Raw genomic sequence first — 17,249 nt, 5'->3', positions numbered from 1 at the left:
GAATGAAAGAGAATACGTTTTATACATAGAGGTGTTAGTACTTAGGTAGCCTACATTTGCAATCAAGGGGTGTCATTTATTTACATTGTTCTTCATATGAAAATAATTAACTATTATTAACAACTATATTTACTCAGAGTATCGAAATGCAAATGTAGGTGGGAGCCAAATAAAAAGAGAGTTGCGACACGCTTTGGTCTCGCCGACACGTGATCACGTAGTTCAAGTAGCTCGCTGTAGTTCCAAAAAACCCACTACTGTCAACCTGTTTGAATGGTTTTAGAATAGCCTGGCTAACGGAGGTCGCTTTATCAGGCAAATGACGAATGAAACAGGCTCGGTTAAAGAAATCCGAGATTCTGGCTATCTAAGCAACGCAATCGTGAGCAAGACGGACCTTTTGAGACTGATGTTGTCTTTGTAGTGCAAAAATTGAGGGAGGAGTTAGGGTGGGAAAATAAATAAATAATAAAATATGAGAGAAGGTTGTGTTTTGCCAGAGGCAAACACTGAAGCAAGCGCTTTATCCGTTTACTCAGCTAGCAAAATAACGTCCCTAGGACGTCCCCTGAAAGTCCCCGAAAGTTATCAGGACGTGGCAAGGGAATGTCCCCACGACGTCCCCTGTTATCTGGGTGGGTGTCCGAAAAAGTAGGCCTACAAGAAAAAAAGGTAAAGTATAACATTGTGTTGTTCTCTCTCAATAATTGAACTTTAACAGGGAGGATCTCGAAACTGTACGGGCGAAAGCCTGGCTGTCAAATAACTGTATCTCTTGCGCAGGCGCTTTAGGTACGGAACGCACCCTGAGCTTCCACGTCTGATCGCAAGTCTCGACTGGCCAATCACGTCGAGCCACAGTGTGTTTGGAAACAACACTCCCTGGTATTTCACATGCCACGGACTGTGACTGTCGCTTCCCTGTCCCAACCACAAAGTATCGCTGTAATCAAATGGCCTGCTACTAGCTACTAAGTAAATCGAATAATTTTTTAGTACTTTGTTGTTCGCTTAAAGGTTACATTTCGTCGGACCTGCGCACAGATCGAGAGAGAGAGAGAGAGAAAGAGAGAGAGGGGCGCCACACAAAACGGCAAAGAAAATGGATCTCCCAGGTTTTCAACAAAAGACGATCACGCTTGTGATTAAAGCCCCGAACCAAGTACACGGTGACAAAACGATCGAGGGAGTCGAGCTGAACTGGACGGTGCAGAATCTAAAGACACACATATCGAACGTGTATCCCGATAATCCGGTGAGTGTGTTGTTCTTGTGTGTGTTGTAATAACAGAGGGACGACGACAGATCTTCTCGTACTATCCAACGGCTTATCGGTGGGCCTAGCTAGCTGTAATGTTGTGGTTTTGGAGCAGTAGCATACATTCTTCGAATATCACCAGTTAGAACCTTTACTATATAGTTAGTATGTGTGTTTGTCACGCTCTTAACGTGCTGAATTATATTCCCAGGCTGCGGCTGATCAGAGACTAATCTACGCTGGAAAACTGCTCCCAGACCACCTCCACATCCGTGACGTTTTCAGACAGGTGCGTCTCTATTTCTCATAAACCTCATCGTTTGAAGGATTTTCTTGTCCCACAAACGCTATGTCAAAATGGGATATTTCATGGTTTTGTCTATAAACCCCAAGGAGATCTCAAATTACTGTACAGGGAACAACAGAACACAACCGGTCTGTAAATGTACCCGAGTTCCAGTGTGTGTTATCCCTAAGGAGTCAGATCATTGTTTTGAGCACAAACAGCGATCCTATTTATCCAAGGCAGTGATGCTAATCTACTGTGAAATGATTTCCTCACACTTTTTGTACACTGTATGGTTACAGCCTGAATTAGGCCTTATAATCTGAGTTCTGGACTGGTGGAGTCAATATTGATGCAAGGGGTTAGAAATTTTAACATAAGTCACCAACCTGTCTCTTCCCAGACGGATACAACTCCCACTCTGCACCTGGTGTGCTCCTTTAGGACTACCGGGGCTCTGGGAGCCAGGCCCAAGGTAAGACTGGATACAACCGGTATTTTTATTTATTTAAAGGGTACACCTGGCCCTATCTGTATACAAAGTATTTCTGTCCTCTTCTTTCTCTTAGATTCTCTCCTCTTCTCTTCTCGCTAGTTGCTAGCCACACTCGGCCTGTTAGCTTTCCTTAGACACTGCTTTGCATCTCTCTCTACTGCCATCAGATCGAAAGATAGCCCTGAAGTTTCACTTCATTTTTTTGTTTTCCCTGATCAGCTTGTGTGTGTAGCAGCATTGTCATATAGTTTGACGGTTATGTAAATATCTTATCAGGCCCTTCTCATAACTGACCTATGCTTTTTGACAGTTTTTGGTCTTTCCTTAAACTTATCCTAAAGCTTGTACAATCATAGTGTGAAATACAATCATGTCTGCTTTGTCTGACTGTTTTCTATAATAAGTAATAGCCTAATAATGAACATACAGTAGGGGTGGAACGGTACACAGAAGTCACGGTTCGGTTCATACCTCGGTTCAGATATCACGGTTTGGTACAATGGAGGGAAAAGCAAAACACAAATCTAAAGGCTGGTTAAGCACTGTGGGGAAGAGAAGTTGGACAGTTTTTTTAGGTGTCCCTAAAGAACACGAGTATCTAACAGTAGTTCCGCAATACATTAATAAATTTGCACGCAAGTTTTTTATTTATTTATACCGTGTATTCTCTGTGTTAAATTTATGTACTGAACCGTGACGCCCGTACTGTTTCGATTCAATACGAATACATGTACCGTTCTACCCCTAACAGACAGTATACAGTTCCCCAGTGATATATTGACACACTGGGCTGTCTTGGTCGTTTCCAGGTAAGGGGACCGGAGCAGCCAGAGACCCAGCCCTCCTCCTCCCCTGCCCTCAGCCCACAGGTAGGCAGCATGCCACCCTCAGTGCCTGCTGGCCCAGAGCTGAGACAACGCAGACACCCGTCCCACGACCAGGCCTCCGCCCCCACAACTGGAGAGGCCACGACCCCCACTTCAAACCCTGGGGAGGCCATCTGGCCTGGCACTGCAACGTGAGTGTACACCCTGGCAACTGCTGTCTCGTCTGTGGGTACTGGGCTGTTGTTGTGGATGTAGTTGTGGTTGTTGTGGATGTTGATGTTTTTGTTGGTTTTGATGTTATTTTGGATTGAGGTTGTTGTTGGTGTTGTGATGAGTGATGAGTGTCTCTGCTGCCCCTACAGGCCAGGAGGAGCAGAGATGACGCCCCCAGCCTTCCCATCCTTCTCTCTCTACAGTCCCCAGCAGCTCCTCTGGTTACAGCACGTCTATGCGCGCCAGTACTACATGCAGTAGTGAGTACTACGTATAGGATCGCAGGAATACGCCTGTGTCAGAGCACACGTTCTATTGACATTCAGCAGTAAAAGAGCCGCCATCGTTGTGAAGGCACTGGGATCTTATTCAGGAATAGGAAATCGTGTCCTGTGTGCTATAGGTAGGAGTCACAAGGAAGCAGTGGATGTCTGTCTTAATGAGTTAACTAACTCATCCACCCGTCCAGAATATCATCCTCTCTCTACTTTTACTGCCATTAATAGGGCTAATGGTTAAATAAACGGAATTGGCCAGCTAGCTATCACCCTCTAACACATTTAACTGTATAGTTCATGCCTACTCCATAGCCTCCTACTTTGTGGTAAAGAGCTGTAAAAGGTGGAAGATCCTATAGGCTAAAACATGTCTGTCCTGTTTTGTCCAATAGCCATGCTGCATTAGCAGCAGCAGCCTCAACCCCATTGGCCCCTCCCACCGTTGGACCTGCTGTTGCCGCCCACCAAGCTCCCATCCCTGGCGCGCTGCCCAATCAGAACCCCATTGACAACTTGCCAGCAAATCAGAACGCCCAGGACCCGGGATTCATCAACCCAGGAGCAGCCAATCAGAACATGCGGATGAATGCACAGGGAGGGCCAGTGATGGAGGATGAGGAGGACGTGGACCGTGATTGGTTGGACTGGATATACACAGCCGCTCGATTGGGTGTCTTCCTCAGCATTGTCTACTTTTACTCCAGCTTGAGTCGCTTTGTCCTGGTGATGAGCAGCCTGATCCTCATGTACCTGTAAGTTTCTAACGCTAATCAGCTAGTTAACCCAGTATGTATCTGGCTAGTTAACCCAGTATGTATCTGGCTAGTTAACCCAGTATGTATCTGGCTAGTTAACCCAGTATGTATCTGGCTAGTTATCTCAGTCTGTATCTGGCTAGTTAACCTAGTTTCTACTTGGCTAGTTAACCCAGTCTGTATCTGGCTAGTTAACCTAGTTTTTACCTGGCTAGTTAACCTAGTTTCTACCTGGCTAGTTAACCCAGTCTGTATCTGGCTAGTTAACCCAGTATGTATGGCTTCAAGTTAACCCTTGTGCTGCCTTCGGGTCACATGACCCAAAGGTTCATAACGAACCATCGTTGTGTTTACCCAATTTTACCCAATACGAAAACAAATAAAAATCATTTTCTTTTAACCTTCGCAATATGGGGGGTCTGAGACAGCCCAACGGTTAAAAGAAAATGCTTCACTTTGTTTTTGTATGCGGTAAAGTTGTCGCAATACGACGGTGGGTCACAATGACTGATGGGTCAGAATGACCCGAAGATAAAACAAGGGTTAAAGTCTTTTATTGTCAGATGCACAGAACAGGGTCAGACTGGGCACTGAAATTCTTAGGACAAGACAACGCAAAGCAACCAGGCATAACATAACATATAAGTACACAGAACATATATTACATCTATGATAAGCTAAAATAAAATAATATACAATATTCAATACAGTATACTAAACCTCTAAATACACATAATACACATAATAACCTATACTAACCTTATAAACCTATACTAACCTAAGACAAGTGAAGTACAATAGTGCAATATTGCTGATAGTGCAACCAGTAGCTGAATAACCTGATGTATAGGGGTGCATGCTCCTCCTGCCGCCTCCTATAGTCCACAATCATCTCCTTAGTCTTGCTGACGTTGAGAGAGGTTATTGTCCTGACACCATGAAGTCAGGGTATCAACCTCCTCTCTGTAGGCTGACTCGTCACTGTCAGAGATGAGGCCCACAATGGTTGTGTCGTCAGCAAACTGGCTTGTTAACCCATGTATCTGGTTAGTTAACCCAGTTTCTACATGGCTAGTTAACCCTGTCTGTATCTGGCTAGTTAACCTAATCTCTACCTGGCTAGTTAACCCAGTCTGTATCTGGCTACTTAACTTAGTCGCTACCTGGCTAGTTAACCCAGTCTGCATCTGGCTAGTTAACCCAGTCTGCATCTGGCTAGTTAACCCAGTCTGTATCTGGCTAGTTAACCTAGTCTGTATCTGGCTACTTAACTTAGTCGCTACCTGGCTAGTTAACCTAGTCTGTATCTGGCTAGTTAACCTAGTCTGTATCTGGCTAGTTAACCCAGTCTGTAGGTATCTCTCTCTGGCTGGTTAACCAAGTCTGTTCTCTGTCTAGTTAACCTGGTGTGTTTGCTGGAGTGATTACCAGCCCTGTAGTTACCTCAGTGTTTCCTGTAGGATTTTTTTTAGCAGTGGGGGCAGGTCTGTCTGAACCCCCCACCCACCCCCCAGCAATCGCTATCGAATCAACAGACGTGCAATTTAGCTAGCAGGGGAAGAATACAAACAACGAAAATCACCAGTTAATTTAAATTTGCAAGAACTATAGACTTATACAATAACAAGCTTAAATGAACTGACAACATAAATTATACGATTTACAGTTCTCAAGGACGCACACACGCAATCTCAACTGCGGTGTGAAGCGCGTGTCCGTACTATTCTCCGACATGCACTCTAACAATCACTGCTGATAGACGGCCTATAATTTTGTACAGCCCTAATTCTGATACTGTGGCGGCAGAAATTTAGCCGTGGCGGGCCGCTAAATCAACATAAAGGAAACACTGTACCTTGTTTGACTGGTTAGCTGTGTGTTAAACCTGTTTTCTTCAACACACATCTGGCCCTCAGGCCTGTTGATGTGGAACACCCCATGTCATTCCAAGCTGTAAACAAACCACCTGACAGTCTGCTGTCACTGGAGCTGAACCAGAACCAACTCACTGTAGAACGTATAGCCTGTTTGTTTAGGACTGTTTGGAACTGGGTGTGTTCCTGTAGGTCCCCGGCAGTCTGTCCTCTACTCTGGTTACAATGGTTACCAAACTGGTTTCATGCCTTAATTGAGCCCCTGTGGAAATCTGTCTGTGGAGTTGGCACAGTGTGTGTTGCAGGTAAAGGAGGGGGTATAGAGGCAACAGAGGGGACGGAATGTAGGCTTTCCTACTGTGTGTGTGTGTGTGACTGTGTGTGTTTGTTGACTGTAGAGAAAATCTTTACCTCACATGCTGCGGTCACACACTATCACTCTTGACAGTATTGTGTAATGGTCTCACACATGCTGCGGTCACACACTATCACTCTTGACAGTATTGTGTAATGGTCTCACACATGTACTTACTCCCTCAGCCACTCGGTTAATCAGCAGTATGGAGGTTGGGAGGCTGGGGCTGAGGTTGGGAATGAGGATGGGGCAGAGGCTGGGGCTGAGGTTGGGAATGAGGATGGGGCTGAGGTTAGGAATGAGGATGGGGCAGAGGTTAGGAATGAGGATGGGGCAGAGGCTGGGCCTGAGGTTAGGAATGAGGATGGGGCAGAGGCTGGGGCTGAGGTTAGGAATGAGGATGGGGCAGAGGCTGGGGCTGAGGTTAGGAATGAGGATGGGGCCGAGGCTGGGGCTAAGGTTGGAGATGAGGATGTGGTTTGGACTGGGGCTAGGGATGAGGCTATGGCTAAGGCTTTGTTGCTGGTTACGAGAACTGCAAGGGACAGACAGGAAGAAGTTGAATGTGGCCTGTCTGGATTTAACGTTAGCTGTTAGAGAACGAAAGTAGTCTTGGCAACCCTGTGGACAAAAGCCAAACTTTTTCAGTCCAGAAGGTGTGTGTGTGTGTGTGTGTGTATGTGCACACGCACATGCCAATGTCAGCATGAGCACAAGGACACATCTAATGGTGATAACATTATGTACACGTGGCTATGTTAGGCTCATAGTTACACTGTTTTGAAGGAGGTGGAAGGATTCATGTTTAGTGGAAACAGACTGCCTTCTCTTTTTTCCTCTCTCTCTCTCTCTCTCTCTCTCTCTCTCTCTCTCTCTCTCTCTCTCTCTCTCTCTCTCTCTCTCTCTCTCTCTCTCTCTCTCTCTCTCTCTCTCTCCTACTTAGATAGCCTTATGATTATTGGGTTTGTAACTCAACCACCTTCTTCTTCTCTCCTCCTCTACTACCCACCCCTTTCTCCTCTACCTCTACACCCCCTTTCTTCTCCTGTTCTCTACCCACCCCCTTCTTCGCACTCCTCCTCCTCCTCCAATATTCTCCTCCTCTGCTCCTCCTCAGACACACTGCTGGGTGGTTCCCCTTCAGAAGGAGAGCTCTGGTCCGAGGACCCAACCCCCCTCCCCTCCAGCCCCTCCAGGCTCCGGAGGCCCTGCAGAACCAGCAGAACCCGGACAGGAACCCCAACCTACCTCAGGTAAAAATAGTTTACCCATGCGTGTTTCTGCTTTGTGTGTGTGTGCATGACCACCAACATGTAAACCCTTCTTCCTGTAGGGGGAGGAGCCTGCTGCAGGGGAAGGGGCAGAACCAGCACTAGCTATTGGTCTGGAGGGACAGCCTCCTCTGACAGCCATCCTGGTTCCTCCAACCAGAGTGTCTGTGATGTGGACGGCGTGGGTGTTCCTCAAGACGTTTTTCTCCTCTCTGATCCCTGAGGCCCCCCAGGCCGTGGTCAACTGACTGTGCAGTACCCCAACTGGACAGCAGGGGGAGACCAAGGCCAGGACACTCTCACAGGGTGTGTCAGCCTTGGTTTTCTCCTTTAACAGAGTTCAAACAGTGGGGTGGTCCAGTGCTGCAGTTTGAGATCGACCGGCCCATTCAAGAGCCTAACTTCTATAAAAACAAAAACGACTAATAAAGACCCATGATCTGTGCATAAAGGCAAATTTACTCGCCCCTGTATCCACCTGGCTCTGCCTGGCTCTGGGGACTTGTTCACATGAGGCATCCTGCTGAACTGAAACTTGTCTACCATGAATATTAAGACCACAGTGAAGGCTTGAGACTGTAAGGTAAAGAGTGACTAATACAAATGTATTTAGAAGATCTTTAACAAAATACATTGTGTACATATACCGACAAAGAACTGAGGTGCCCTTGATTTGGTAAATCAATTACAGTGGCATGGAAATGACACCCGCCATACTGCAAAACCTGAGGTAGATTGAATTTACCTCTGAGGAATTTGACCTAGATCTGGTGTGTAAAGTTCTGATGTTGATTTGGTCCTTCCGGAAGATTCTGACCAAAACCATGGCTGTTCTCTGCCAAACATTATATGTACTGTATATGACTGTTGTATTCAGAGGCCGAGTGGTGTCAACACCTCTTTCACGGTATCACTTCCAGATCCACAAGAACATAGGATTATTCTATTTTTATTGTTTTACAGAGCACTTTATGTCCTGAATCTTATTATGCAAATGTACTGTCCTGACCAGGGGTTTTAATTTGGGTGCAAGAAGAGGAATGTTGCAGGAAGTAGGTTGACTTTTGATATCAGTGTAATAAAGATCCGAGTCAGGGGCTTTGATGGATGAAAATGATGACAAGTGACAGTTCAGTTCTTGTGTGTGGGGCGGGGCTTAGACAGGAAGTGCATGCTGTGTTGTGTAGAAGACAGAACCATGTAAACAATCTGGTAAAACTTGACATTAAGGTTACATTAACTGCCATGTAACTACATAGCAATACCTATCGTAAAAACCTTGCAGGTGCAAAATAATTGCTATGTTATGGTGTTAGGTTTAGGTTATTACAAAAATGAACAAAGGCCCAGTGTGAGGGAGGGGTGTAAGGGGTAAGTGGATGTTATAAAAGGGCAGTTGAAGGTTGTGTAACCAAACAAGATGTTAACATCCACTTACCCCTGGAAAGCACAACCTCCCCCATACCAAGTTTCACTTGTGTGATAACGTCTAAACTAATGAGGTGTAACTACATAGCAGTGCTTGTGTAACCACAATGTTGTTACTAAAGGTTTTGCTATGTAGTTACATAGTAGTTAATGTAACCATAATGTAAAGTGTTGCCAAAAATCTTGTTACACAGAAAAGATTTAGATGTATTTGTGATTCCTTTGGAAATGCCTCTATATGTACATAAATACTGTACACTAAGTGTAATCTTTAAACCTGTTTAAGTTTGATTTTATTCTGAAAAAATAAGCATTTTGGTGAATGATATGAGTGTGTTGGAGAGACTTGCAATAAAACATGCAATAAATAAATTGTATTTGTCATGACTGAAACCTCATGTTAAGTGTCCTTTTCCAGAGAGAAAGGCATGTACACCAATCCAGCCCACATTTACATTTATGCATTTAGCAGATGCTTTTATCCAAAGCGACTTCCAAGAGAGAGCTTTACAAAAGAGCATGCTTGTTTTCATAACCTGCACAAAGGTCAAATTATTGCTCATGTTCTTTTTTTTGTTTTGTTTTTATTTCGACATAAACTTGACACGGAGAACGGTCTTCTGTCTCTCCCTCATCCTCTCTTTCTTCAGAGTTCATTGACCTCTGGCTGGGCTTCCATGGTAAAGAGAGGCCGTGTTGTTAACGGCCCCTCACCTCAATTCACTTGCGGCTCCCCCTGGCGGGAACATCTGGTCCCCATGGTAATGTTGTGGCCTCTAGCCTTGATAGAACTCATATAACTCAGCAGATCCTATCATTCTTCTAGCAGTGAATCTACAGCTGGATGCATTAGCCACACAGGAAATCAGCATTTTGCCACTGCCCAAGACAACACACTGAAAACTCACAATGGCATCTTCTAGCAAGAATTCGTGAGTTTTTTCTTCTAGCAAGACATTCGTGAGTTTTGAGAACCACTGAGACGAAAAACATATTCCTTTGCGAAAGAATTGTTGATCAAATGTTTTTGCTGCAGGGTCGCAGAATGGTGGGTGGGAAGAAAGGGTTTGGTACCGTGACCCCAGGGTCAGGGTCACAAACTGTCCTATAGAAACCTGAGCCTCTCGGTATCTGTGTTCTTTACCGCCCGGTAGTAAACCTCTCTCAGTATGAGGTACCAGCTGACCCCCAGGCCTCTAAACAACCATGTGTATATCCTTCCCCCCCGCCCAACACACACACACACACACCCCCCCCCACCCAACACACACACACACACACACACATAAATATCCAACATGGAGGTCCACTCTGCCCCCACCACCCCCAAACACATACACACACACACAGAACATTCTAACCCTTCCTATCCTTCAAAAGATCTCTGTGCGCCCTCCCTTCTCTGGCCTCCCTCCCTCCCTTTTTTATCCTCCCTCAAGTGCCTTGGTTGACCTCAGTGCTGTTCATTGCAGATAAAAATCCCTGAGGAGGCTGTAGTTCTGTTGTTTAGTCCTCGTTTGACCAATATTTCAACATTTCTCCTATTGGCTAGGTACTTCAGTCTGTGTGTCCGGTGGAGGTAGTGTCAGAAGAAATTATCGAACAGTAGTCCAGTATAGTTTACTATGATGTTGATGGACAGGTGTGGGAAGGTTCTCTGTGTGGCTCTGGTGTCCCTGGTCATGTTGGGATTTACTCAGGCCTGTTTGGATCCACAATCAGCCTATCGCTTCAGCGGAGCTGTCTGCCGACTCACCTATCCTGCTGCTGTAGTCTGTGAGGACTGTCTGTTTGTCTGTCTCTGTATATCGGTCTGCTAGTATGTCTATCTGTCTGGCTGACTGGCTGTCAGTTTGGAATATGAGAGATTAAAACGACCTGCCTGCCTGCATGTGTGTGTCTTTGTGTGTGTAGTAAATGAGAAGACTACCAAGGTGATTGAGACAGCATTCCAGCATGCCAAATACCCCAGTGTGGAGGGAGAGAAGTCTCTGCTCTTCACAGGAACAATCAAATATGGCCTGGAAAAGTGAGTAGTCACACAGCGCCACACCTAGAAATGCTCACTTTTGATCCACACAAACACACTCGCTTTATTTTTCCCTCAATGTTTTCTTTTTGGTCAGCTCTTTCGTTCCTGTCAGTGCTTCTGACCAATCAGATCTTTCCTTCTGTCCTCTGTCCCTCAAAGTCTGGAGATCCACAACCTGAGCATTGGTCAGAGTTTGTTTGAGCTGCAGCCAGGGGTGGGCATCTCCATGGAGATACGTAATGTCTCTGCAGTCTTCAGGGGAACCATCAAGTATGGTTACGGTAGCTGGCTGTGAGTACAGGTGTCTGGAGGCTGAACTAGGATCAGTTCATAACTCCCTGACCTTAAACATAAGTTGCTAAAATATAAGACAGTTTTTTTCTTTTCTTCTCACATTTAATTGACATTTTATTCAAATCGAGGTAACAATGGTGCACATAGAAAGTACAGAAAATGTATTCAGTTCAGGGTTTTGGTAGAAAGGACAGTGGCCTTGCTGTGTATCTGTGACTTGTTATTAAGCTGCATTCTTGATCGATCAAGTGTTTGTAAACATAGAAGAGGGAGTCAGGTGGCTGAGCGGTTAGGGAAGCGGGCTAGTAATCTGAAGGTTGCCAGTTCGATTCCCGGCCGTGCAAAATGACGTTGTGTCCTTGGGCAAGGCACTTCACCCTACTTGCCTCGGGGAGAATGTCCCTGTACTTACTGTAAGTCGCTCTGGATAAGAGCGTCTGCTAAATGACTAAATGTAAATGTAATAGAAGCTCATAGCGAGAACTCTGTCTTGCAGCATCAAATTGGCACATTCAATTGATTTTGAGATCGAGTCTCAGATAGATCTGGGAATCAACCCCAAGCTCTGTAAGTATGTTACATTAGCCATCATGTGTTTGTTTTCCCCTCTGTTTTGACATAGTGGTATATAGCTGGTGTCACTGACCAATATTAACCTTTTAAAACATCTACCATCGAAAAGATTTTGGGCAGAAAGATTTTCCCTTGAAACGTGGAATTTGGCTCTATGTTTGTTTTGGAAACGTATTTCGAAATATCTTGTTGCTGAGCCTGTTTGTGTGTGTGTATGCTAGACTGTGGAAAGGGGAAGGTTGCTGCGGATACATCAGATTGCTTCTTGAACTTCCATAAGCTTCGTCTGCATCTGCAGGGAGACAGAGAGTAAGTCACAAGATTGAGTGTTTTGATACGACTGTGGTTTCTGTCTCACAAACATTCATTTACACAGACTATTTTATCCAAATCAACATACATTTACAAAGTACAGCAGAAAATGAAGGATCAGAAGTGCATCGTTCTAACCGAATGGTCAGAGTCAAGGAACGGTCTGTATTTGCTAAAGACTGCTGAATGACTAAATGTATTTACAAGCAACATCGGAGAGTAACCACATCTACAACAAGTAATACTAATACTACAGTGCAATAATGACATACATATATACCTATACTACAGCATGTGGGGGTGGAACCTTCTATCTTGTGTGCAGACCCGGCTGGATGAAAAGACTCTTCACAGAGTTCATCACCTTCACTGTAAAGCTGGTCGTCAAAAGCCAGGTGAGAGAATGGGCTGTAGGTGGATGAGTGTGTGGGTGAGAAAACAAGTAGGTTTGGGCGGGGTGGTGGAGCTGGCGGGGAAACAATTATCCAACATATGGATAAACTATGCCCCCTACTGGAGAACAAGGGTATCGGCTGTAAAAACAAGCATTGAAACATCCACATTACGACCTATGACAACCATCTGTGATGCTCTGTCCTCTTAACTGTAGATTTGTAAAGAGATCAACAATGTGGCTAACATCTTGGCTGACTTCATACAGGAAAGAGCAGGTAGGCTCTTAGTTTGGGGAGGAGAGGTTACTGGAGAGATAATACACTCTACTGTAGACCGTTACTGAAGTGACTGATATATAAGTTTGAACCTTTCTTTGTGTTTTATCTCCACAGAGAAGTTTCTTAGTTACGGTAACATAAGTGTGGACATAGGTGTAACCTCTGCTCCGGTCATCACCGCAGACTACATAGAGTCATACCACAAGGTACATTGGATACGCAACCTCACACGCACACATACACACACACTTGCACATTTTTCTCGTCTTTCACTATACTTGTGAGGACATTTGGTCCCCATAAGGGTAGATAAACAAGACCACGCACACTCAGGCGCACACACACACTCTTGAACCTGCAGCCCTTACTTTTGTAAACGTCCTCAGGGTCTGACCAATTACAACAACGTGACTGCAGTGATCAACGCGTCGGTGTTTGACCCCTCCCATCTGACGGAGGACCGCATGCTCTATTTCTGGCTCTCCGACGAGTTCCTCAACCCCGTGATGACGGCAGCACACCAAGACGGCCTCTTGCGACTCAACATCTCTGGCCCTGAGTTGAATGTAAAGATCTTCTTGGTATCTCTGAGTGTGAAGTGGGGGTGGGGGGGGGGGGAGTGTGTGTATGTGTGTGTGTGTGTTTCACTTTTATACATGGTCAAACGTGATAACATCTCCTTTTCAGGAGCTGTTCCGGACAGATCTTTCCTCCCCCATGCCAGAAGTTCTGAGCAAGGTAGACACACACCCGCCTCATATCTCACAGGAAAACAAGTAAGTTTGGGTGGGGTGGTGGAGCTGGAGGGGGAACAGTTATCCAACAAATGGATCAAATATACCCCCTACTGTAGTAGCTTCACCTACTAAAACACCCGCTCCTCTCTGCATCACCTTGAACACCTTGTTCATGTCACCATCAATGTCAGAGTCTCTTAATGTCTGTCTGTCTGATCCAGTATCTGGCATCTGAGACCCTCATGCTCAGAGTCTGGAGTTTGTCTGAGCCCAAACTCTGTACCACTCCTCTGGGTACAACGGTCAGAGCCATGGCGGGGATACAACTGGCCCCTGGAGCCGAGGACACACCTGGACTGTACTTTGAGATGGTTAGACCAACCCGGCAAACCCACTGGATTGAGACGATTGTACTTTCCATAGCTGAACCACCAGCTGACAGGACTGTGTGTGTGTGTGTTTGTCCAGGAGGTCGAGGTGATTGTAACAGCAAGCTACTCTGAGAAGAAAGTGTACCTGAAAGCCATGTCATCACAGTGAGTAGTACTAGTACTAGTGCTTCTGATAACCTCAAGATATAATAGTGTGGGCTGGGCTCACACCTTACTCTATTTCCTTGTGTGAGCGGACTCACTCTGATCTACTTCTGTCTTGTCGTCCGGTAGAACTTCAGTACTGAAGGCCTCACTGCTCCCAGATGTCCTACAGGTGAGACCACCTCTCGACCCCTCTTCCTGTCTTTCTCCTCTCTCTCACACATACTGTATCTACATCTGTGTATTCCTCTCTCATTTCTAGTAGAGTAACTCTGCCTTTTTATGTTGCCAGCTGGATAAGGCTCATCTTGAATACTTCAAAGAGGCTGTCCAAAAAATAGGCCTTCCCAAAGTCCTGTCTGGTGAGATCACTGTGTGTGTGTGTGTTTGTGAGTGGCTGCAACGGTTTAGGTTTGTTTACAAATGTGGGTGGGACAGCTTCTTTTTTTTTTATAACTGAGGATGCAGCCCTTAAGCATAATTTTCTTCATGAGAACTGGGGGGGAACAGATTTGCAGTTTTAAAAAGTGTCATGTATAATGAAACCTACGACCCTGTGTGAATGTATGTGTACTGTGTTGTATTTGGATCTCAGTACTGGTTGTAATGTCTGTGTTGTAGTTCTAGAGCCAGTGATCACAGGTCTTCTGGATGAGCAGGGAACATACCTGTTTGACATCATCGACCCTCAGGTCATCCCTCAAGATGTAAGCACTGAGCGCTCACTTTTTCTCAAAATCACAACAACAATCATGCAGAACTGCTGATGTCATGCCAGAAGTGTACCCTCTCTTTTTTCTTCTCCCTTCTTATAATACCTCCATCTTTCTATCCATAGGGCTATGTGGTGGTCCAGATGGACTTTGGCTTCCCTCACCACCTGTTGGTTGAGTTCCTCAGGAAGACCCTGGAATAGTCCACCCATGGAAAAATACATTTAAAATATTACTTCCTGTCTGATGTTGAGCACTGATCTTAACGGCCGTATCAGACATCACAAAAGCCATTAATAGCCACTTCCACTCTACTTATAGCCCCCTGGCCTCTCTGTGGTAGCCCCAAACCCAGCCTGTTGCATTCCCTGGTCCTGACTGTGGAGATTGAAAACAGCGTTAGAGCTAAAGCACCACCCAGTGGACATACTAGTTCACTGCTTTCAGGTTTTTAGGATGGTGTTTTAAGTGAAATTACAAGGTTAAATGGCAGATTGACAATAGATGACGGTTTACACCTGCTATGTACACAAATTTAACATAGGGTGATGGTTTTTGTGCTATGCGTGTACATTGTCTGAAGGTATTTGAGGTAGTCTAGCTCTATGTAGCCTATATTCATTGTGAAATCGATTGACATTGCTGACACCTGTGATGTCAATCTTTTGTTATTATTTAGTTCTCTAGTTCTTTGTTTTAAAGTAAGATTTCTGTTGAAATAAAGAGTGTCCAACCACCGTTGTGTAGGCTATAGAGCTAGCTGCTAGGTGAGTAAGCAAGCACTACTGTACCTGTTGTTAATAGCGAACGGATCCTATGGTGATGATATGAGAACCAGTGCGTTCACACTGCAGCGTTTTTTAATGCTCTGCATCGCTTGCCTTCCCACAGTACACCACGCTCGGGGGCGTGTTAGACAAGTTAATACAGAGTTGTAGTTCTCTAAGGTCACTGTTGTAGTCATGGCCAAGCGTGCAGATTTGGGTTAATGTACTCACAATATCGATCAAAATACCACTTTTACACAACATTTATGTAAGTGCAAGATTTTACTAGTGCAAGATTACAGTAGAATACATGTTACGCCACCGGTCACTCAACCAGTCGTTTGTAGGCTGGGCTAGCGAGCTAGCAGTGGCACAGAACAGTCACGTAATGTGACGAGACTGAATTTAAAAGTAGGCTATAAAAACACACTAGGAACAATGACGACATCGGCAACCATGCACCATGCATTATTAGTTTAATGTAATCTTTAAATTCAGGCTCGTCACATTAGTAACTTTGTTCTGAACAGAACTGGGTGTGCAGACACATACGAAAAGTTTCTCCTCCATCTTGAAATTGTCAAACCTAGAAATGTTTACCATGACGAACAGTTGCTACGTTACAAGAAACAAGAAACCAATCCGATTGGCCAACGCTAGCGTTTTCACGCTCCTCATTTACATAAAGTTGAGAAAATCCAACTTGCAACGCTCCGCTCCGCTCCGCTCGCCTTCCCACAATGCCCTACGCGAGCGTCAACGCCTGGTTTCATTGAAAATGAATTGGAAGCCGACGCCGCGCGCCGCCCGCTCCGCTGCAGTGTGAACGCACTGTAACAGTGTGAACGCACTGTAAGCATTGATTGTTGACAACACCTGTCTTGTGTCTTGAGGTAACTGTAGCTCTACCTGTAGCTACCATCACTGCAGTTACACTGGTGTCAGTCGAGTTTGTGATTTTAAGTGTAAACGAGACAGTCGTTTCCGAAGCAAACTAATACGGCATATTTGCTCAGACACACTATTTAAGCAAATCCACCAAAAAACTAAAACGTAGAATTCCACTAGGAAGCTAGCCACGGACAAGCTAGCACCCCACAGTGCCAGTAGTCTACTTAGCTTCAGTCAAAAGTCCCAGATTAGTTGTTCAACTGATGAAACAAACTATCAGTCAAATTAGAGCCAATGCCTGTGTGAATACCGCCCCGTATGTGACACTGGGGTTATAACATTTTAAGACGTCAGTAAATAGTCGAGTAGTCTTACAGGGGTGTCAAACATACTGCTCGCGGGCCGAATCCGGCCCGCTAGGGCGTCCATCTCGGCCCGTCGGATGTCTTTGCTAAGTTTGTAAATTACAGAAAGACTTAAATCGCAAGTAACTGCTATTCCGAATCCAAATGTCTATTAAGAATATGCAGGTTTATGATTACAAACGTTTTGTAATTTTTTTAAATCGATCCATTATTTTCTTAAAAAACAGCGTAAATGCGATGTCTGCTCCGTAGGCAGAAGCGCTCATTGCCACAGGCAGCAGCGATCGCTGTTCGCTTTGAGACGCATTTGACGT

The 17,249-nt window shown here is 45.1% G+C and overlaps 2 protein-coding genes across 2 annotated transcripts; both read left to right on the top strand.

The window, feature by feature from the left end:
* Positions 1–525: 525 nt before the first annotated feature.
* Positions 526–9,425, top strand: herpud1 (homocysteine-inducible, endoplasmic reticulum stress-inducible, ubiquitin-like domain member 1). Its single transcript, XM_062461363.1, has 9 exons — positions 526–672; positions 784–1,255; positions 1,470–1,547; positions 1,948–2,019; positions 2,850–3,058; positions 3,230–3,340; positions 3,751–4,110; positions 7,460–7,595; positions 7,676–9,425. Exons 2-9 carry the CDS (start codon positions 1,103–1,105, stop codon positions 7,859–7,861), a joined length of 1,305 nt encoding a protein of 434 aa, XP_062317347.1. The 5' UTR covers positions 526–672; positions 784–1,102; the 3' UTR covers positions 7,862–9,425.
* A 1,091-nt stretch (positions 9,426–10,516) lies between these two features.
* cetp (cholesteryl ester transfer protein, plasma) lies at positions 10,517–15,147 on the top strand. The gene is made up of 16 exons (XM_062461361.1): positions 10,517–10,817; positions 10,956–11,070; positions 11,233–11,364; positions 11,864–11,934; positions 12,162–12,249; positions 12,578–12,647; positions 12,863–12,923; positions 13,041–13,132; positions 13,313–13,492; positions 13,614–13,664; positions 13,885–14,034; positions 14,132–14,199; positions 14,329–14,371; positions 14,492–14,561; positions 14,821–14,906; positions 15,038–15,147. Exons 1-16 carry the CDS (start codon positions 10,667–10,669, stop codon positions 15,113–15,115), a joined length of 1,506 nt encoding a protein of 501 aa, XP_062317345.1. The 5' UTR covers positions 10,517–10,666; the 3' UTR covers positions 15,116–15,147.
* Positions 15,148–17,249: the final 2,102 nt, after the last annotated feature.

The sequence above is a fragment of the Osmerus eperlanus genome, chromosome 5 (genome assembly GCF_963692335.1).
Source record: "Osmerus eperlanus chromosome 5, fOsmEpe2.1, whole genome shotgun sequence".
Lineage (NCBI taxonomy): Eukaryota > Metazoa > Chordata > Actinopteri > Osmeriformes > Osmeridae > Osmerus > Osmerus eperlanus.
Note: the sequence above shows the minus strand (reverse complement) of the source record. Positions and strands in the feature narration are given on the sequence as shown.